Genomic DNA, 23,787 nt, shown 5'->3' on the forward strand with positions numbered 1-23,787 from the left:
AGCATCTTTAGGTTTCTGCAAAGGCTCCCATAGAGTCTCCTGCCCCCCTTCTCTCTCTGATGGTCTGATGTCCCAAGTTCTATCACTAGAAACCCTTTCTGTTGGTGTTTAGTCTTTGTTCTCTGTTAAAATTCAAATTCCTTTCAGAAAGGAAATGCACAAGGCCTTATGTGTATCTTGGTGTGTTTGTAATTAAGTCTTGTCTTCAGAGGAAGCTGGAGGTGCCAACAATCTTCCCAACTTCCTAAAGGAATAGTAACCCACTCCCCAGCCAAGAAGGCTTGGGATTCCTCATGTGAAAATTGATTCAGTGCTCCCAGACAGATACAGGTTCTGCCTATGGTGGAAATTCCAATGGAACAGAATACCTTCCCTTGAAATCAGTTATGGTTAATGATGGTACAAGAAAAAAAAATTGGGTTCCTGCTATGCATAATTATTTGGGAAACTCTCATTATTCCTTTTTCTAGCTAGTTCAGGAGAGTATTTGTTTTTTTTTTTTTAATCTGTCTAAAATGTCCTGAAGGGTAGAAACAGCTTTTGTTTTTCTGATTCTCCTTCACAGGCACACACTGCACACATGTAATTACTCTGTATATAGAATGAATAAAAGTGTGAATGAAGGAATAGTGGATATGTTGGTGGCCTGAGAGTTTCCATAACTGCCTGGCACCTATAATGCATGACTAATGGGGCCTTCCTTGTAGAAGCTCCTTGCTTGTTTGAAAGATAATGTGTAACTGGAAGGACCAGTGGAAAGGTATTGCACTTGTGTTGTTTTCTACTTTCTGTCTGGTGTGTGACCAAATAAGTGTATATTAGATGCTATAAAACTCTTCAGCAAAAAGGAACATCCACTTGACCCTTCTATTTTAGAGGAAGTCAGGGTCCAGAGAGAACAGGTGACTTTTCCAAAGCCCCAAGGTGCTCAGCAGCTGCCCTGGAGAGAGAAACTGAAACCCAGGCCTCCTGACTCTCAGGCTGGACTTTTGGTTCATTTCTCTGACAGCTTTTGTGCCCATGTTATAATTTCAGTGAAGCCTTGTTTCCTAACACCTGGGTACAGATCAGACATGACCTACTAAACCTCTGTTCTCACTCTATAAAAGATATATGCACAGCTCTACTGGCAGAATCTGGCCATTAGAGACAACACTGTCGCAGAGCAACTTACAATTCTTCGGTGCTGTAACTCTAGAAATAGCAGTTCGGTGGTGTAACTCTAGAAATATCAGTTCAAGGATCAGCTTTACCATCTGATCCAACAGTTTGATTTCTACAGGTGTCAAGTCGCTGCTGACTCACGATGAATCAAACCAAACCAAAGGATGGGTTTCTGGTTTGTCCTGACTCCAGTGAGCAAATGCAGTACTCTGACCTGGCTCCCAGGATGCTATCTCAACAGCAGATGACAGATTTTCTCGTATCACATTTGATAAATTTAATAAATGCTGCATTTCATATATAAGGTCCTTTGGGGAAATAAACAGTACCTATAGCTTATCTTCTAGCACAGGCAATGAAGAAGCCATTTCTTCTTGTTGCTGAATGTGTGCGTGGTGGAAGAGTCTGTGTGTTCACGTGTAGGGACTCACAGGAGGAGGGCTACTGCACAAACAGGTGCATGTACATCAGTCATTTCCTAATATTTAAATAGAATGGACCTGAATTTCTGAACTGGAAGAGACCTTAGGGAACATCTTTGTTCACTCCTTCATTTTAGAATTGTGGGTAAATGAGGAATGAAGGGACTTGGTCAGGGTCAAACAGCTGAAGGCACCAGGCCTGGCCACGAGCTGGGCCCTGGGGCTCCTGGGCTAGGGCTCTTTTTCTGTCCTCTCTAGTCTAGTTCATGAAGAAATTGGCCAGCTCTCTTCAATAATATGGGCAACTCAGACAATGTGGGTTTCACACAGCTTGCTTCCAAGCACAGTCAGAAATAAATAGGAAGATACAACCAGAAAGGGGAAAGCCTGATGGGAAAGATGGCAGGAAAGAAAGAAGTGACCAAACAAATGTAAGTTCTTGTCCTACTACAGTTCATCAATTTTACTGGTAGCTTGAAAGTTAGAACAGCTAAGGAAGGTGACCAGGAAAATAGTTAAGGATTACCAGAGTCTTCATTAGCTATTATTTTTTTTAAAAAAATGGGATGGCATAGGGCTCCCCTGGTGGCGCAGTGGCTGAGAGTCTGCCTGCCGATGCAGGGGACGCGAGTTCGTGCCCCGGTCCGGGAAGATCCCACATGCCGCGGAGCGGCTAGGCCCGTGAGCCATGGCCGCTGAGCCTGCGCGTCTGGAGCCTGTGCTCCGCAACGGGAGAGGCCACAACAGTGAGAGGTCCGTGTACCGCAAAAAAAAAAAAAAAAAAAAAAAGGGATGGCATAAGCTGTCTTTCTCGACTTTCTGCTTTCTACAGTATGGCATGCCTCTGCTGAGATGGACAGCCAAGAAAACCCTGTCAGGAAAATCCGTTTGGATTTTGGGGGTAGATCATTCATTTTCTTCTCTCACGGGGCATGGGCCTTAGTTGGCAGCATTAAAAACTGTCTATATTTCCAATAAGAAAACCAATATTGCATATTGAAGTTCACCTTTAAACTTCAGAATATGATAGAGCTTGATGGTACATAACCAGGTCTGTAAAATGTCTCCATTAACCACTGCTACGTTTGATACAGATTTGTCTTGGAGAAAAATAAGGAGCTCAGAAACTCCTGCCCAAGTGTTCATGCCAACATGGTCTTAAGAAATAGTTCCTGAGATCACTTGATTTTAAATCCTCTCTGTTTTTATACTTGATGTAGGTAAATGCATAGAAAATTTTCTGAAAGGATGCATAGGGATTATCTCTGAAAAGGAGAATGGATCAACCAGCATATGTTTGGAGGTAGACTTCACTTTATATTTCTGTACTGGTATTTTATAATGGGTATACACTCACGTGTTTTAATTTTCAAAATTTTGAAAGAAATTTTACTTAAATTACTTCTGGTTAACACACTGATCACTTATGGAATGAATGCTGGTGTAGGAGTCGAGTGATCTGCTAAACTGAGCTGTCATTTAACCTGAAATCTTCTCTATTTACTTATTTGTAAAATGGGGTGTTGGATTAAATCCTCATCTCTGATTCTACAATTCTTTCAGGTAAATGGGAAGAAAGCCAATCTGAACTAGAGGAAGTCTAAATTAAATTGTAGTTTAAAAAAGCATCATTTTCTATCATTAAGGTAAATCAAAAGTGCCTCCAAGTCATTCTTGCCATTTTGATCAAGACTGCAGAAGCCTCGCTTGTAAACTGGAAGAGCCTGGTGGAACCCCCAGAGTGCTGTGCTGTAGGGCTGATCTTCTGGCATCCCTTCTGGAGCCCCAAGCCTCGCAATGTACCAAACGTAGCATGTTTAGAGCTAAAATGGTTTGATGTGTTTTTAGCATTTTTCCAAGGTTGCTGAAATGAATTTCATGTTTTATTTCATTTTTTAGCTGTTTTTAAAAAATTAATTCTCCCCTGTTGAATGAACAGAACAGCTAGGGTGGGGCAGCTTTTTGCTCTCTTTTTGAGTGTTGGCTGAGATGGAAGGCTATTGTCTGAGGCCTACCAGGTTCCGAGACACGAGAAAGACTACACAAGGCAAGTTAGTCCACATTCTAAAAGTACAACAAATAGGGACTTCCCCGGTGGTCCACTGGTTAAGATTCCGCACTTCCAACGTGCAGGGGGCGCGGGTTTGATCCCTGGTCGGGGAACTAAGATCCCGCATGCCGCCTGGCCAATAAATAAATAAATAAATAAACAAACAAAGAAACAAAAGGCATTAAAAAAAATAAAAGTACAAGAAATAATAACACAAGAAACTTGTTAGAGACTTTTGTAATTCCCTTCCCATTTCAGGGGAATATTCTAACTTATACGACTTGGCTGTGAGAATAACTGTTAAATCTTTCTGGAGTGCCTGGATTTGTTTATGTTCTGCTCATGCTAGCATCCTATTCATGAGAGGGCAGCCTGGGTGTATGGCTTTACTACTAGGCAGGAAGGAGACTGTGTTTTCGGCCCTGGAGCTTAGGGAGGGGTTGAGGGTAAAGAAGCCTATGCCAGGAAGTCAGCTCAAGGAAGCGGAGACCAGGATGGAACAGAGGGCAGATTCATGCAAGTGTTCAGAAAGCTGAGGTACAGGGCAGTGAGGACAAGCGAAGAACCTCAGGAAACTTCAGGTGAAACAAGGGGCTGATGTTTCAGTCCTGACCAAGAGCAAACTAAAATTATTTATAAAAAGAGAAGTGGTTCAGGGGAGAGATTTAGGGCATGTCATTGCCTGTACTCTCTGCCCACAGCCTCTATCATTCCCATCCCCTGGACAGAGGTGACACCCTCAAGAGTCTCTTAAGGGCCTTGGTATTAGTTCCTAGAGGTCATCTCCTAAGTTTGAGGTTCCAACTGAACCGGGAAGACACCTGAAAGGACATGAGTGCTCAGGATGGCCAAGATGTCTGCTTACTGAGCAGACACTCACCACTATTGAGCACAGACTACCCAATGGATGCTGTTAAAAGAGCACCTAAAACTTTCCCTGTCAAGTTTTGTCCTTCCGGGAAGGTCCAACACTCTCCCCCGTCAGTATTGTTTTTATTTCCCAACAGATTAGCAAACTGTTGACAGTATGGAAATAAGCTTTATCTCGCTCTTTTCTATATGATTATAATCATACAAGTTAAAGTGGAATTCTATTTTTCCTACATTTATGAAATAGGTCTGATGAAATTTCCTCATAGTTTTCTATATATTTCTTTTTTAATAGGACACTTTCTTCATGTCACAGCTTTTGCACTTGCTTGATAATATGGTATAATCACAGTAATTCCTGTACTTATTGTTTCTGGGACAAATGTGGAATTAATGTGATTTTTAACATTAAGTTAAAACATCTACTACGCACTTGATCTTGAGTTTAAAGTGAAGCTTGTACTTATGCAAACAGCAAGATGAATGCCTAGATTTTAGTAAAAATAGTTAAAAAAAAAAAAAGAGTAGATGAGAATTTAATCTCAATTTAAAATCTCTTCACTTGAATCCCTCATTAGAAAGGCAAGCTGTAAACATTCTCAATAATTAAACATGAACGTATGATCTATGATAAAACATGGCCCTTAGGCCATATATGCTTAAATATACAAAATGGTGCTTGACTCCCTCTTGTTATTTTATGAGCTCTACCCTCCAGTGAAATGCATTTGTGTATGTAATTATCTGTTCTATATCTCCACCAGGGACCATATTAAGAAATGCTTCTTCCCATAACTGTGAAATATTCACTGATAAGCCACAGGGAACTTACACTATAACATGTCCTTACCAATTAATAATGCTGTTGACTTGGTTTATGAGGACTGAATTATTCATCAGAAACTTTTCAGATCGCGTCACTCACTGCAAGCTAAGACTTAGAGATGTTAGAGCACCAACGGGATAGCGATGAAGAAAAAAAGACAGATTTTACTTAGAAATCAAGCAATCACCTAATTTTAACAGTATCTTACTCTTAAGCCCCATCGTTTTTGAACATGAAAGAGTATTCACAAACACCCCAAAATGTCCAAATTAAGCTGCAATTCTCTGAGGTAGAGAAAAAAAGACTGCTTTGGGAGTCAGAAGATGTGGGTTTTTAGTTAATTTTACTTTTGTCATTAACTAGGATTGTGACCTTTGGCAAGATCCTTTACCTCTCTGGGGCTGTTCCTATAAATTCTAAAATGAGTGCTTGGACTAGTAGAGGGTTAAGATTTTTTTCAATTATAAAATTCATTAGGACTCTTTAATGTTTGTTTATAGAGTGCAAAGATTATGGCTGGTCTTTTGATGCATGTGAGAAATACAAAAGTAAAAAAAAAATTTATGACATATACAGGTAGGTAAATAATGTGTAATCCTCCCCCTCCCCCTAGAAGATTTTGGTTCTCTTTCTATCAGGTTTGGTACATGAAATCTTGATCATTTAAAACAGCTGCAGCTTGTGATTAGAACAATTATCTGCTGGAGGGGTTAAGCGGATGTAAGTGAGACAAATGGACACCTCTCATCTCAACTCATCTCATCTCACATATGCTAAAAACACTGGTTGGTGCCTGGTACAACACAAGAATTTAAAATCACTACCCATTTGGTCTGTCTTTGAACTAATCAGTCATTTAGGTAATATTTTTTAATGTTATTTTCACTATGTGTTAAAAGTAGAATTAACCATAATTAAAATGCTCTGTATGAGAAGTCTTATAGCAAAATTTTATATAGGAGTGTCCTCAAACACAACAGTTCTGACTAAAACCAAATGCATCATAATTCTTCCCTCACCTTTCTAGACTCATTCTAAACAGGAAGGGGTGGTGGTTATTTTAGCACCTGGGTCATGGACTATTGATACCTGGACTGGCTGGCTTTCAATTATCCTTAAGAATTCTGCTTTGCTTTCCTTTTATTTTTATTTGAGAAGAACGACAGAGTTAACAGGAACTAAGCCTAGCTTTCACAGGTTTTCTTCTTCTCTTTAGCAAGTTCCTCAGTTCTTTCAGTTCTGGCTGCTAAGTTATTAGCAGGGTGGTTCTAAAGGGGGATGGTCTAAAGGTGACTGAAGACAGATGTTAAATTTGAGGGTTTTCTTACTTTCCAGGTTGCACAATTTCGGATCTTAGAAGGCCAGACGGTAATAGCATCCTCCTCTAGGACCGAGGTTAGTAAAAGCATAGCCTTCAACTTACCAAGGGGGAAAGGAGGGGTATCTGGGACTGTGTGTGATGGTGTGTGCGAATGTGGTGGAGATGAGTCAATTAAGTGCTGACCAGGTCCCCTTAACCATACTTCACCACCTTGGCTAATAGAAGGAGCTGCCTTACACTCTGCTGTCCAGAAGAAGACAAATAAAATATATATTTAGCTGACAATGAAGATACAATTTCAAGTGAGTAAGAAAGGAGAGAGGGGGTTGGAGGAAGCTGAGAACAATGAAGATAAAACATCATTCTTCACTTTTTGAGAAAGTGTTTGATTTTCCAGCATGAGGGGAATTATGTAAATCTGAATAGTGGTACTATCATAACCCCACCAGAGCATACTTTATGTCATAGTGAAATACACGTCTGAGAGCTGTCCAGTGGGTATTATTTTTGAAAAAGCTGTCAGAAGGAAGGCAGGTATCGGCAAGATACTGCCCTCTCAAATATACACTCTATATAGAACTGAATATTTTATAACCTGAATTGCGATACAAGAAAGTAATTCAGAAATCACTCAACAGATCTGAAAGTTTCAATGCTATAAATTGTTATTTTCAAACAAGGGTCATTTAATAAAATGCAACCTTGGTAAGCAACAGCTGGTGCTGGATTTTCCATCCCATGCCACCACATATATATCTGCCCGAAGACACAGGATGTTCTATGGGATCTGTCATTTCACTTTTAACAAAGTGCTAAATCGGAACAAAATTACATTTTTCATACAGCATTTAATGCGACTGTATTAAACATTTAGTCACATTTAATATAATCATTTAAGAGCCTAGCAGATGAAATTGTATTTCACAGAAACAAGGATAAGTTAAGATCGAGACACAAAGTATGTGCTCTGCGGTCACTGGAAAGCACTTCATCACCATAATTAAGGTGGCCAAAGGTTTCCGAGCTAATTAGAAATAAGGAGTCATATAAGAAATGGCTTTATTAGAAAAAAATGTAGTGTACAGGTGGCTAATATCTATCATTGATACACCTCTTGGCTATTTTATAATTAAAATCTGATATAGGGTTTAAACTTCTTTAGAAGTTAGTGGCATTTCTTCCTTTTCTGATATGTGGCTTAGGGAAGGAGTTATCTTCATGTAATAGACACCCTTCATTTCTTTTCATAGTTACAATTAATCAGTAGTTTAGCACTGGCACAAAACATAGAGGGAATTACCTAGGTAGTGCTTTCTGTGTAAGACATCACACTTCTAACCCCAGACTCAGGCACACGTATGCCATTGATACAGTTTTTAAATACACTATTATCACTCAAGTTCCACATTATTATTACCTAGCAGTAATTAAATTAATGTGATCATCTGTAACCTAACAAAACCTCTGAATGAAGTTTCTCTCTTCTCCTTTTTTTTTTTTCCTGTTAGATGTGCAATTCCAAGCAAATGTGCAGTATGCAGTATTGATTTCCAGTCTCTTTTTAAACACTCCTTCAAGTCTGTGCTATTAAACTGAGACAACCACATCAAGATAGAGTCTGTCATAGGATTCCCTGAAGCACAGAATAAGGAGGAGACTGAGCAAACACGACCCGGGAAGGCACCAGTTGAACCAAGACAACTCTGTAAGACAAAAACATGCAGTTGTAAGCATTCATGTGTCACCAGCAGAACACCACCTGTATGCTGGGAGCAACCTGCTTTGCATTCAAAAGCACTTATAATAAATGTGCCCTGGGAGGCCTGAAAACCGGCTTTCAATAAACAGTGACAAATGTGGAGTCTAAGTGATGCATGTAATATGTTACAGGGCTTTCCTGTGGAATATTTTTAATCAGTATTGTTAATGACTTTTCATCAATTTAACCCAACTTGACTTTGGTGGCCAAAAAAAAAAAAATCTATTACTTCAAAGAAAGAAAAATCAATCAATCACCTTTAAATGTTAGTTTGTTTTTAAAGTGCCCCCTATCACCATCACTCTTGTCCTTGTTTAGAAATATCTGATGGATTAGAAAGACAAACAACCAAATCACCTGAATTTTGAGATAACACTTTTAAATTTTTTGGGAAAGAAAGAAATATCTAATTCTCAGCAAAAAATCAAGTAGTAATCACTGTAAAACAGAGTAGAAAATACATACATATACATATATATATATATAAAATAAGTAAAATGTAAAAAATGAATCCTAAATTCTACTCTCAGAGAAACTACTGTGAATACTTTGGTTTCTTTCTAGTCTTTTTTTCCTACTAACATAACGGTTATGTATGATGCCAATTACCAGAAGATTTACAGGAATCATCTAAACAGGCAATTCAAATAATGTTGTTTTTTAATTTAATGGAATTGAGAACTTGCTTCTTCAAAAATGCTCATTCACGAATTCAGGACTCTCCAACAGGCCAATCCTGGGCCTCTTGCTACCCAAACACACATGCTTGCCCTGCCGACTGTGCTGTCTCTAGCTGCTTCCTCTGGCTCCGGGGGCCTTGGAGCCAGGCATCTGTTCAGCTTCCTTCTATCCCAACCCCCTCTGTCAGACGTGAGGCTTCCAGGCAGAAGTAAGCAGCTTCTTGGCATAAAGGGGCTGGCGGGGGGGGGGGGGGGGGGGCGGGGTGGCGGATAACGTCTCTAGTTTAATATCCATTTAGCAATTTCAATGAAAAAATAAAAACACAACAAAAAATGAAGGAAACAGGTTCCCTGGTACATTTTTACCTTTGGGCACTGCTATAAGTTTATATTTTCCCTCTGTGCTTCTACAGAATGCTAATACTGCCTTAATCTTCAAAAATCATCCTAAAGATTTCTATGATGCTGCTTTAGATTAATCCATAATTCATATGGCTAAAAGAGCAATTTATGCTCAGGAATGGAAATCAGAAAACCAACCAGTAAGAAAAGGTGCTGAAGTACGTTTTTTTCCTATAATATGTTCGCAAAAGCAGCCTCCCTAACCTCTCAATTTCTACATGTTCAAAGTCAGACATGCTATTCTATAGCACAGAACAAAGAAGTATATTTCAATGGTATTTTCATGCAAAGCTGTTTTCTGTCCTTTACTTGGACTGACTAGAATCTAAACACTCAGAAATGCTGTGATCTCTGGGATGTTGTCTTTATTCTAATATTCCCTGAAATGACACACCAAGCATTTTCTGCTTTTATATTAACCATAAAGCCTCTGGATTTCTGATGATAATTTTAACAAGCAAAAAGAAGCAGTGAAAAAATACGAAAAGAAAAAGTAGTAAAATAGAGATAACAGCGTACTGTTTATACTAAAACTGAGCGTCTTTTACTGTAAGGTCGCATTTTAAGCAATATAAGAAAGTATGGCACTTGAAGTCTACAACAAAGGTGTTTCCTAAACTTTAGAGACCATTTCACAGGGAGCTAGAGCAACACACATGCAGCAACAATCAACTTGTCCTAGCTCTCCTTAAACCTAGAAATCAGTCAAATATTGCCAAAGCAGACCTTTATTTCATCAGAATTGTAAAACGATTCCTTCTACCTGGGTTCAGATGAAATCTCTAAAAATAACTCAAAATTGCTCTTTAGTGTCATGGTTTGTTGGTTGGTTGTTTTTCACTATTGTGCCTCTCTCTGAGAAGTCAAATCCACCCTTCACTAAGTTCACCTGGCTTAACCAGCTACCAGTGTTCTTTGAAATTTTTGCCTTTTTAGAGGGAAAAAGGTCAGGGATGGAAATCTCTGCATGTCCCCACTGAAAACCATTCACATAAACCACACCTAAGGGGCTCTAATGTGCAGGAAATGGCTTGCTTAAAAGTTCAGTCTGGGGGCTTCCCTGGTGGCGCAGTGGTTGAGAGTCTGCCTGCCGATGCAGGGGACACGGGTTCGTGCCCCGGTCTGGGAAGATCCCACATGCCGCGGAGCGGCTGGGCCCGTGAGCCATGGCCGCTGAGCCTGCGCGGCCGGAGCCTGTGCTCCGCAACGGGAGAAGCCGCAACAGTGAGAGGCCCGCGTACCGCACAAAAAAAAAAAAAAAGTTCAGTCTGTCTTGGCAGAGCAAAGTTGGCTGTGGTCCTTTGGAGCCCAGTGCCATGACGTAATTAAACCAACAGAGTCCTTACCCATCGAAATTTTCTTTTGTATCTTTTAAAGTGAGCACAGCTTTCCAACATTCGTTCCCTTTGCCTTTCACTAGAGGAACTATAAATCCATACCGCAAGCCCCCGTGACTTGCCTCTACATTTCTGCTGGCTCTCTGCCATCTCCTGTGCTGCAGCCTGAGGACTCTGCCAATTTCCAGTGAGGTGGGTGCTATAGTTTACTCAGAGCTCTGCACCAAATGGTGAGGCTCTGCTGGGGCTGAACTAATTAGGATGAAGTACCATTCTACTTTTCACCTCATCTCTCCCTGCAGTGATGTCACACTTTTGGCTTCAAGTACTTGTCTGGTTCCAGACACTATCTTCCAGAACCAACCTTCTAGTTTCTTTGGTGATTCAACCAAAATTATGGTAATTTAACAAAATTGTCTCCATTCTCTCTCAAGAGAAGCCAGCTGACACCACAATTTCACAGTGTGATGCCCTGCTCCCTTCCCTCCAGGTTAATTATCCGATAGCTCTGACCAGCACATTGCATTATTTTACTTCTTAGATAGAAAATTACTTCTCACTAGTCCACATCTGTTGAACCTGTTCTCCTGGTAACCACTAGACAATACCTCCCTCCTCAGCACACAATGCAGCCTCAAATTCCTGGTTGGCTACTTCAAAATGAAAGGACTGAGGTAAAACCTTTAATGTTTTTAGCCAAAGCTTGCTGCAAACCTTCTAGAAAAACAAGAACAACCAAAAATAACAGCCAATACAAACTACAAAACAAGCTACAAACTGTAAAACAGAACATTAGAATACATTTCAGAGCATATAAAGCATACAACAGCATTTCCAAATTGATTTTGTATGTGAAGTTATTAGAATAAAACATCACTGTGCTGTCTGAAATACTCGCTGAGATTCACAAAGCAAACATTATAGGAAGCAACTCCGTTTTGTAAATATGCTTATATTAAGGAGCAAGTAACTTTTTTTCAAAGTGCCCTTAAAAAACCCAAGTCAGAAAAACTCCAAGAAATCTTTGACATGGTCCAGGTTCCCAAAGCAGAGTCAACACAGGACATGGGAAACTCTGTGACCCAGGGCTCTAAATAGGCCAGTGGCGTTGGTATAGAAGCCTGTATGACATTCGCCATCAATGATGGCAATGGCCATAATCAACAAGCAACTCACCAGTGGAGCCTATCTTGCCAGGCAAGGCACTCTAATGTGGTCATTTTCGGGTTAGTCTGTACAGCCCTGAAAAGCCATATCTGATGTAGTCATCTACCAGATAGCACATGGTGGGAAACCAAAAACTCTGGTCAGGAAGTTTAGTACTTCCTTGAGAAGTGACCTAAAAAACCGCTATCTGGGGCTTCCCTGGTGGCGCAGTGGTTGAGAGTCCACCTGCCAATGCAGAGGACACGGGTTCGTGCCCTGGTCCGGGAGGATCTCACATGCCGCGGAGCGGCTAGGCCCGTGAGACACGGCCACTGAGCCTGCGCATCCGGAGCCTGTGCTCCGGCAATGGGAGAGGGCACAACAGTGAGAGGCCCGCGTACCGCGCAAAAAAAAAAAAAAAAAAAAAAAGCCTATTTTTATGATGATTAAAAATCAAGCCCTCCAATCATGTCACTAATAGTTGAATTCTGACACATAACTAACTTCTGGGTGAGTTTTTCAAGTTTAAAATGACTGAATTATGACATTCAAACACTGGCTCTAATGGAAGGGAATTCATTATATAAAATGTTTAGCAGACTGGGCTGCGGAACTAAAAATTTAGGAAATAATTTTATACAGTTTCCAGATTTGTAATTTAGGTATCATCATACCTCAGCTATAAGGCATGTGGACTTTTGCTGTGGGACTTTTGGGGCGAGATCAACTAATTATAAGTGAAAGAATCTCAACAGAGTTTTCATAGTTCTAGGAACTTTTTAGCCTTAGAGAGTTGTGGGGTGTGTTTGTGTGTATTCATTATACGCACTGACAAATAAGCACATAAAAGCATCTCTTTAAAATAGAAGCCTAGATGTTTAAATTCCTATCATCCCCAGCTAATTATCCAGAAGGAAACAAAACATTTGTTGAGTGCCAGCTGTGCCCTGGTCTAAGCTCTTTTACATTCATCTTCTCATTAACTCTAAAATGTCAAAACACACTGAGGTTCTTTTTGTCCTGAAAACCATCCTGTTCGATTAAGATTAATTTTTATTTAAAGTTTTATTTTTCACAATACTCACGGAGTTTAGGCAGAAACCTTTAACATCTACATAGATATGTATAAGAACATAAGATCAGAAACCAACCGAGAAGGGGGAAGCTTTCTCCCCCCAGCTAGATAAATCCTTGATTGTATCAGTGAGATAGAAATTAGCAGAAATGGTGCTGTTTCTTCCACTGCCTGTGCCAAAGAACCAAAAATGTCTGCTTGTATCTGGTCACTATAAATCTGCAAAATGAGGAGTGAGCACTGGCTGATGTACAGACACCAGTCTCTGTTGAACAAACTAGAAGCTGCACACTCAAGACCCAGGAGAGTGATAGAGACACTGCTTGCTGGGCACAATGGTAGGAGTGCACTGGGCTCCTCCACAGTCAGACAGCACAGGGGTAGTTCCTGCTTTAAACTGACCAATAAATACATGTTTGTTATATTCTATAGACCACGTGCAAGAGGTCTATTAGGGGATAACATGATCTGGCATCTACTGTTGTTGTTTTTAAATGCTGGGAAGACAAAACAATTTCCATCCAACAGGAGAAACCATGCTCAGACGGGCTGCAAGGACCATTCAGCCCACCTGTGTCCATGAGGTGGAAAACCGTTTCTACAACTCTAAGGGCAACAGCCATCTCTGATACTTTACCAGGCAAAAAAAGAGAGGTACTGAGCCGCCTAGTTTCAACTATGACACAGCTGAAGTGGGTTAAAGCTGATAATGTAATAACTGTTAGGTGATTCTGTTTAGAAAACTAATGGAAGGCAAAGACCCTATACCTGGTGATGGCATTTTCCCTAATGGAAACACGTTTCCAGGAGGACAGTGAAGAGTGGTCTGACTTTATTAATATCACTTGCCTTCGAAAATGTCACTCTCTTTCATAGGATAAACCAAACGTATATCAGGTTTAGCAAAGTTGAAACCTTCTTTACCTGTATTACTGATGGACAGAAATGATCTAGTTTGTTGTTAATTATATTACGAAATTAATATATCATTTGGACGCTCTTTGCTGTTAGGTGAAAGTGCTATGTCAAAAGCTGTCCAAAACCCAGGGAGATTCTGTTTCATCAGCTTTGAATATTTCAAAAATTTTTTTTCCAGTCAAGGAGGTTATCATGGCTACTATTGCAATTATAAGCCTGTCAGAATTCCTAGAAACAATTAGGTCTCTTGGAGTGTCACATTTTAGAGCATTTCTTACATTTAAGTCTTATAAATTAGATTCTTCCATGTACAAATTATCCAAATTTACTGTATCTGATGAGTAGTTAAGAAAACAGCAACCAGAAAAAAAAAGTAGTAATATTCAATTATTTAAGACAAGGAAATAAAATGGGATATAAACCTAGTAGAAATTAATTAAAGATTTATATTTAAGACTCACGAGTATAAAATTTAAAAAGTCTAGATGTATAAAATAAGTATAAATCCTTATTTTAACATGCAAAAAAGAAGTCTAGATAATTGTGCCCCAATTTTCTAAAATAGTGAGACAGAATTTGGACCACGGAAAAGAGAATATCAGAGAAAACCAAACAACTGCAAAACAGAGCCACTACAAACCCGCAGACCTCAACACCAGTGGGGCCTGCCTTCAATATGCCCAGCGAGCTTGCCAGCTGTCCCTGCAGCGTCTCCGCCCACCCCCTCAAAAGCTATTTTAAAGTTTCATTCTCTCCTTAAGCCCCTTCTCCACTACCTTCCCACCAACTCTTCAGAGATGAACTGGCTTCTAAGCCGAAAGTTGGTGCCATCAAGAAGGAGCTCCGTCAACAATGTGCTCAGCACAGGCCTCTGCTTCTATGCCACACACACTGCCTTATCTCCACCTCCTTTCGTCCAAGGCTAACTCCTCCACTTGGGTTCAGGAACCCAACCCTTCTTCCTCTGTAAGGACGACCCCCTTCTTTAAAGGTGTACCCCTGGGTTCTAACTGCAACCTTCTGTTCACTCTATACCTGCACTGACCAATTTGGTAGCCACATGTAGCAATTTAAATGTAAACAAATGAATCAAAATGAAATAAAATGAAAAATCCAGTTCCCTAGCTGCCTTAGCTTCATGGGCTAGTGGCTACTGTGCTGGACAGCATAGATAAAGAGCACCTCTGTTATCATAAAATGTTCCATTGGACAGAGCTGTCCTATACAGGCGATCCACTCTTTGGGTGATCTCTCATTCATCTGCAAAGCTTTAAACTACATATATACGGCTGACCTTAATTTCTACCTAATGTTAAGACAATAGAGTTGAAGTATTTCTTTTAAAAGCAAGACATCAGTGGTTCTCAATGAGAACCAGCATATTAGAATCAGCTGGTTGGCTTTTAAAAGGAGAAATGCTGCCACACCCCACCCCAAGTTAATTAAATCAGAAACTTTGGGGGGGGGCGGGCAGTGAGGATGCATTCCATCAGGCTGGATGCCTTTCAAGAAAAGCAACAGAAGATATTTTCTTTTCTTCGCATGTGAAAGCTCAAAGTAATTTGCCTTAGTGGGAATTCTCCATATAAATTCCCTATACATCAGTGCCACAAACCTCTCTCCTAACACATTTAGATAGTAAATAAAAAGTCAAATTTCTTACCTGTGTGATAAAATGTGAGAAAAAACAAAAGTACTCCCATGAACATATTACTTAAAAAAGTGACAACTCCACAAGTAATTCCTTCTGGAACTGGGTAGACAGTTTCCACAAAAAGCTCAAAAAATATAGGTATACTGCTATTCAGGAACACTCCCAGGAGAATACAGGAGGCATACAATGTCACTAAAATAAAAACACAAACATTTTAGTTTCAGAAGAGCAGCAGTGAGTCACATCAGATGGATATGCTGGGTGTTGTCTTTCATGAGTATCAACTCTGGAATTGCATCTCTTCTCAGTGGTAGTTGAAGAACTTCCACAAAGCGTCACACATCTGTCAGCTCCTCACACAGGTTTTGTGGAGTAGATAGGAAAAGGTTCTCTTGCTGGATGAGTACCAGTTTATTTGCTTTATCTTTCTGGTGGATTACTCCAAACCACAGCAACAATTTTTACCACTATAATTGAAAGGTTTCTTTCCCCTGAGTCACACTCCTGGCATACTGAGGGACAAGTAAAATATAGCAAATTAACACAAAATCTAGACTCATTCTTTAATTTTAAAGAGAAGTTAAAAATCTAAGAAAAAAATGTAAGAAACATTAAGTGTAACTAAAAATTACATATCTTAAGACTGGTTAATAACAGCCCTCAAGCATAAAATAAAAATTATCTGCTATGTAATTCCTGGAGAAACACTTAAAATAGAAATAGTCCTCAATTTTAGAATGAGTTTCATGTCAAGAGTTTTTTTTAAAAAAAATACATGACTTTTTTGGAACAGAGAAAATAATTTCACCTAGAAGTGTATCATTAATAGTGGCTAGGATCCCAGATTAGCCAATAAATAGCCTATTAACCCAATCTATAGTGAAATCTTTGAATAAGCACACTATTCTTATCCTTAGAAGAATGTTTAGAGAAATGCACCCCACTCCAAATAATTTTATTAATGCTGTTTGTATACAAACCTTCAATAATTTTAATGTGAAGGTGAAAACAGAATCAATGAGGAAAAAATGATATCCTATTTAGAAACCTAAAATATCTCCCCTTAGACTAGTAAGTATATCATGCCCACTGATGATAATGTGTAGCAATTATTCTAACCTTAAAGTTACCAGGAAAATATTTTTAATAAAAATATTTGTTAAGTAAAAAAATTTCTGTGCAGGAACTGCAGAAAGTGAGGGAATTACCCTAAATCTGTTATGTATTATTCATAGAACATATCAAATTACCAGAATTTACCACACCCGATTGCAATCATTAACAATCCCTAACATTGTTGAAGAGGTAAAAACGAAAACTGTATCTACTGTTTTCTAACAGCATTTCTCTAATTAATCTCAACTCACACTTCCCCCTCCAATTACACTAGCCTTTCAGGATTACAAAATATTTAACACATCCTAGTACCACAAATAGCTGGTGATTACTTTGAGTTTCTTTGATTAGAAGACACATGGAAATAGAGAACAAAAGGATGATGGTGAATAAAGAACGCATTGCTGGCTAAAGCAGTGACCAGGCTATTCATAGGATTAAATGAGAAGCATCTGATGGATATAAACACATGTAAAACATGAAGCACTTTTCAAGAGTTTCTTAAAAACAAAACAAAACCCCACACCTCATGCTCACTGTATATTTGCTGGACATAGATCACGCAAATCAATCAACACTTCTTATACATGACTCATAAGTGGTACATTAGGAAATCTAGGGATGGAATATCACTGGTAGCTTTATAGAGTATTCTATCTACAAAACACTTTATACTAATTTATGGTCAGTCACGGTAACCAGAGCAGAGACCACTACTGACTCCAAAACAGATGAGCCTAGAAGTTTAAGATGAAAAAACACTGAATATAGCACAGAGAACTATATTCAGTATCTTATGATAAACCATAATGGAACAGAAGATTAAAAACAAGAATATATATATATGTAACTGAATCACTTTGCTGTACAGCAGAAATTAACAATGTAAATCAACTATACTCCAATTAAAATTATTATTAATAAAAGTTATTAATTAATTTTAAGAAGAACTTATTAGTCATTATACACCCAGCGTTCATCCCAAAACACACTAGGTTTTTAAAGCTAATAAAATAAAGAGAAACACTTTAAAACAAACGCTATATAAGCGAAAAAGGCACAGAAAAGTGTGCTAAGAGATACAAACACACACACACACACACGCACATATACACCTGTTTGTAAATGTATAGAGTTCTCTGGGAAAACTCAAGAAACTGACATTCAAGGCTGCCTCTAGAGAGGGAAATTGGGGGCCATGGGACGGTAGACATTTTTCATTGTATACCCTTTTCCTACTTTTTGAATTTAGTTTTTACTATGTGCATATCTTGCCTACTTAACAAAATAAAAAAAGAGAAATGTCATTGTAAACTAATGAATTGGCAGCTAATCCAACTCTACTTCATGCAGGTTTGTTAGCTCCCTGACTCAGAAATGGTTATCCCTGGGCGAGCTGCCCCACACACCAGATATCTACACCCAGAAGCCATATAACCCAGCCTTGGTCCAGGATCCTTGACAGAAATATTCCCACCTTATTTATTAGAATTCCTATTATATGTAGGATAAGTGGGCTGAGACTGCTGATATAACTTCAGAGGCCAGAAATTACAAAACCAAGCATTTTCATTCAATTCTCTCATTCTCAGTGTTTGCTTCTTGTATTATTATAAAAATGATGACCACAAGGTTGTTTTACACTGGCTGGATATATATGCTGAAATCACTTGTTACTGTAGAAACTAAAGAATCAAACTAATTTACACGTAGGGGACTGGTTCAAGATGGTGGAGTAGAAGGACGTGCTCTCACTCCCTCTTGGGAGAACACCAGAATCACAACTAACTGCTGAACAGTCATCGACAGGAAGACACTGGAACTCACCAAAAAAGATACCCCACATCCAAAGACAAAGGAGAAGCCACAATGAGATGGTAGGAGGGGTGCAATCACAGTAAAATCAAATCCCATAACTGGTGGGTGGGTGACTCACAGACTGGAGAACACTTATACCACAGAAGTCCATCCACTGGAGTGAAGGTTCTGAGCCCTACGTCAGGCTTCTGAACCTGGGGGTCCGGCAACGGGAGGAGGAATTCCTGGAGAATCAGACTTTGAAGGCTAGCGGGATTTGACTGCAGGACTTTGACAGGACTGGGGAAAACAGAGACTCCATTCCTGGAGGGCACACACAAAGTAGTGTGTGCATGGGGACCCAGGGGAAGGAGCAGTGACCCCAGGGGAGACTGAACCAGACCTACCTGCTAGTGTTGGAGGGTCTCCTGTAGAGGTGGGGGGGGGTGGCTCTGTCTTGCTGTGAGGACAAGGACACTGGCAGCAGAAGTTCTGGGAAGTACTCCTTGGCGTGAGCCCTCCCAGAGTCCTCCATTGGCCCCATCAAAGAGCCCAGGGAGGCTCCAGTGTTGGGTTGCCTCAGGCCAAACAACCAAGAGGGAGGGAACCCAGCCCCACCCATCAGCAGTCAAGTGGATTAAAGTTTTACTGAGCTCTGCCCACCAGAGCAACACCCAGCTCTACCCACCACCAGTCCCTCCCATCAGTAAACTTGCACAAGCCTCTTAGATAGCCTCACCACCAGAAGGCAGACAGCAGAAGCAAGAACTACAATCCTGCAGCCTGTGGAACAAAACCCACATTCACAGAAAGACAGACAAGATGAAAAGGCAGAGGGCTATGTACCAGATGAAGGAACAAGAGAAAAACAACTAAATGAAGCGGAGGTAGGAAACCTTCCAGAAAAAGAATTCAGAATAATGATAGTGAACATGATCTAACACCTCGGGAAAAGAATGGAGGCAAAGATCGAGAAGATGTAAGAAATGTTTAACAAAGACCTAAAAGAATTAAAGAACAAACAAACAGGTGAACAATACAATAACTGAAATGAAAATTACACTAGAAGGATTAAACAGAATAACTGAGACAGAAGAACGGATAAGTGACCTGGAAGACAGCATGGTGGAATTCACTGCTGTGGAGCAGAATAAAGAAAAAGGAATGAAAAGAAATGAAGACAGCCTAAGAGACCTCTGGGACAACATTAAATGCAACAACATTCGCATTTAGGGGTCCCAGAAGGAGAAGAGAGAGAGAAAGGACCCGAGAAAATATTTGAAGAGATTATAGTCAAAATTTCCCTAACATGGGAAAGGAAATAGCCACCCAAATCCAGCAAGTGCAGAGAGTCCCATACAGGACAAACCCAAGGAGAAACACGCCAAGACACATAGTAATCAAATTGGCAAAAATTAAAGACAAAGATCAATTATTGAAAACAACAAGGGAAAAATGACAAATAACATACAAGGGAACTCCCATAAGGTTAACAGCTGATTTCTCAGCAGAAACTCTACAAGCCAGAAGGGGGTGGCATGATATACTTAAAGTGATGAAAGGGAAGAACCTACAACCAAGATTACTCTACCCAGCAAGGATCTCATTCAGATTCGATGGAGAAATCAAAAGCTTTACAGACAAGCAAAAGCTAAGAGACTTCAGCACCACCAAACCAGCTCTACAACAAATGCTAAAGGAACTTCTCTAAGTGGGAAACACAAGAGAAGAAAAGGACCTACTAAAACAAACCCAAAACAATTAAGAAAATGGTAATAGGAACATACATATTGACAATTACCTTAAACGTGAATGGGATTAAATGCTCCAACCAAAAGACACAGGCTTGCTGAATGGATACAAAAACAAGACCCATATATATGCTGCCTACAAGAGACCCACTTCAGACCTAGGGACACATACAGACTGAAAGTGAGGAGATCAAAAAAGATATTCCATGCAAATGGAAATCAAAAGAAAGCTGGAGTAGCAATACTCATATCAGAAAAAATAGACTTTAAAATAAAGAATGTTACAAGAGACAAGGAAGAAACTCCATAATGATCAAGGGATCAATCCAAGAAGAAGATATAACTATTATAAATATATATGCACCCAACATAGGAGCACCTCAATACATAAGGCAACTGCTAACAGCTATAAAAGAGGAAATCAACAATAACACAATAATAGTGGGGAACTTTAACACCTCACTTACACCAATGGACAGATCATCCAAACAGAAAATTAATAAGGAAACACAAACTTTAAATGACACAATAGAACACATAGATTTAATTGATATTTATAGGACATTCCATCCAAAAACAGCAGATTACACTTTCTTCTCAAGTGCACACGGAACATTCTCCAAGATAGATCACATCTTGGGTCACAAATCAAGCCTCAGTAAATTTAAGAAAATTGAAAGCATATCAAGCATCTTTTCTGACCACGACGCTATAATATTAGAAATGAATTACAGGGAAAAAAACATAAAAAACACAAACACATGGAGGCTAAACAATACGTTACTAAATAGCCAAGAGATCACTGGAGAAATCAAAGAGGAAATCAAAGAATACCTAGAGACAAATGACAATGAAAACACGACGATCCAAAATCTATGGGATGCAGCAAAACCAGTTCTAAGAGGGAAGTTTATAGCTATACTCAAGAAACAACAAGAAAAATCTTAAATAAACAATCTAACCTTACACCAAAAGGAACTAGAGAAAGAAGAGCAAACAAAACCCATAGTTAGCAGAAGAAAAGAAATCATAAAGATCAGAGCAGAAATAAATGAAACAGAAACAAAGAAAACAATAGCAAAGATCAATAAAACTAAAAACTGGTTCTTTGAATAGATAAACAAAATTGATAAACCATGAGCCAGACTTATCAAGAAAAAGAGGGAGAGGACTCAAATCAATAAAATTAGAAATGAAAAAGGAGGAGTTACAACAGACACCACAGAAATACAAAGCATCCTAAGAGACTACTACAAACAACTCTATGCCAATAAAATGGACAACCTGGAAGAAATGGACAAATTCTTTTTTTTTTTTTCTTTGTGGTATGCGGGACTCTCACTGTTGTGGCCTCTCCCGTTGCGGAGCACAGGCTCCGGACGCGCAGGCTCAGCAGCCATGGCTCACGGGCCTAGCCGCTCCACGGCATGTGGGATCTTCTCAACCCGGGGCACGAACCCATGTCCCTTGCACCAGCAGGCAGACTCTCAACCACTGCACCACCAGGGAAGCCCTGGACAAATTCTTAGAAAGGTATAACCTTACAATACTGAACAAGGAAGAAAGAGAAACTATGAACAGACCAATCACAAGTAATGAAATTGCAACTGTGATTAAAAATCTTCCATCAAACAAAAGTCCAGGACAAGATGGCTTCACAGGTGAATTCTATCAAACATTTAGACAGGAGCTAACACCCATCCTTCTCAAACTCTTCCAAAAAAATTGCAGAGGAAGGAACACTCCCAAACTCATTCTATCAGGCCACCATCACCCTGATAACAAAACCAGACAAAGATACTACAAAAAAAGAAAATGACACACCAATATCACTGATGAATATAGATGCAAAAATCCTCAACAAAATACTAGCAAACAGAATCCAAAAACACATTAAAAGGATCACACATCATGATCAAGTGGGATTTATCCCAGGGATGCAAAGATTCTTCAATATATACAAATCAATCAATGTGATACACCATATTAACAGATTGAAGAATAAAAACCATATGATCATCTCAACAGATGCAGAAAAAGCTTTTGACAAAATTCAACACCCTTTTATGATAAAAACTCTCCAGAAAGTGGGCATAGAGGGAACCTACCTCAACATAATGAAGGCCATATATGACAAACCCACAGCAAACATCATTCTCAATGGCGAAAAACTGAAAGCATTTCCTCTAAGATCAGGAACAAGACAAGGATGTCCACTCTCACCATTATTGTTCAACATAGTTTTGGAAGTCCTAGCCATGGCAATCAGAGAAGAAAAAGAAATAAAAGGGATACAAATTGGAAAAGAAGAAGTAAAACTGTCACTGTTTGCAGATGACATGATACTATACATAGAGAATCCTAAAGATGCCACCAGGAAACTACTAGAGCTAATCAATGAATTTGGTAAAGTTGCAGGATACAAAATTAATGCACAGAAGTCTCTTGCATTCCTATACACTAATGATGAAAACTCTGAAAGAGAGATTAAGGAAACACTCCCATTTACCATAACAACAAAAAGAATAAAATACCTAGGAATAAACCTACCTAGGGAGACAAAAGACCTGTATACAGAAAACTCTAAGATACTGATGAAAGAAATCAAAGATGATACCAACAGATGGAGAGATATACCATGTTCTTGGATTGGAAGAATCAATATTGTGAAAATGACTCTACTACCCAAAGCAATCTACAGATTCAATGCAATCCCTATCAAATTACCAATGGCATTTTTTACAGAACTAGAACAACAAATCTTAAAATTTGAATGGAGACACAAAAGACCCCAAATAGCCAAAACAGTCTTGAGGGAAAAAGCAGAGCTGGAGGAATCAGACTCCCTGACTTCAGACTATACTACAAAGCTTCAGTAATCAAGAAAATATGGTACTGGCAGAAAAACAGAAATATAGATCAATGGAACAAGATAGAAAGCCCAGAGATAAACCCACACACCTATGGTCAACTAATCTATGACAAGGGAGGCAAGGATATACAATGGAGGAAAGAGAGTCTCTTCAATAAGTGGTGCTGGGAAAACTGGACAGCTACATGTAAAAGAATGAAATTCTTGGGCTTCCCTGGTGGTGCAGTGGGACGCGGGTTCGTGCCCTGGTCTGGGAAGATCCCACAGGCCGTGGAGCGGCTGGGCCTGTGAGCCATGGCCACTGAGCCTGCACGTCCGGAGCCTGTGCTCCGCAGCAGGAGAGGTCACAACAGTGCGAGGCCCGCATACCGCAAAAAAAAAAAAAAAAAGACACATGCACCCCAATGTTCACTGCAGCACTATTTACAATAGCCAGGTCATGGAAGCAACCTAAATGCCCATTGACAGACGAATGGATAAAGAAGGTGTGGTACATATATACAATGGAATATTACTGAGCCATAAAAAGGAACGAAACTGGGTCATTTGTAGAGTCGTGGATGGATCTACAAACTGTCACACAGAGTGAAGTAAGCTGGAAAAAGAAAAACAAATATCATATATTAA

General features: G+C 39.5%; 1 protein-coding gene across 1 annotated transcript in view; it reads right to left on the reverse strand.

Moving 5' to 3' along the window:
- Nucleotides 1-486: 486 nt before the first annotated feature.
- The window catches only part of SLC49A4 (solute carrier family 49 member 4), a 97,535-nt gene continuing 74,234 nt past the window's right edge, over nt 487-23,787 (reverse strand). Inside the window, exons 8-9 of the mRNA XM_067738710.1 lie at nt 15,634-15,816; nt 487-8,356 (exon numbers count right to left, since the gene is read on the reverse strand). Of these exons, the coding sequence (XP_067594811.1) occupies nt 8,241-8,356; nt 15,634-15,816 (299 nt within the window). The 3' untranslated portion in view covers nt 487-8,240. The remainder of the gene's footprint in view (nt 8,357-15,633; nt 15,817-23,787) is intronic.

Source organism: Pseudorca crassidens, chromosome 5 (genome assembly GCF_039906515.1).
Source record: "Pseudorca crassidens isolate mPseCra1 chromosome 5, mPseCra1.hap1, whole genome shotgun sequence".
NCBI lineage: Eukaryota > Metazoa > Chordata > Mammalia > Artiodactyla > Delphinidae > Pseudorca > Pseudorca crassidens.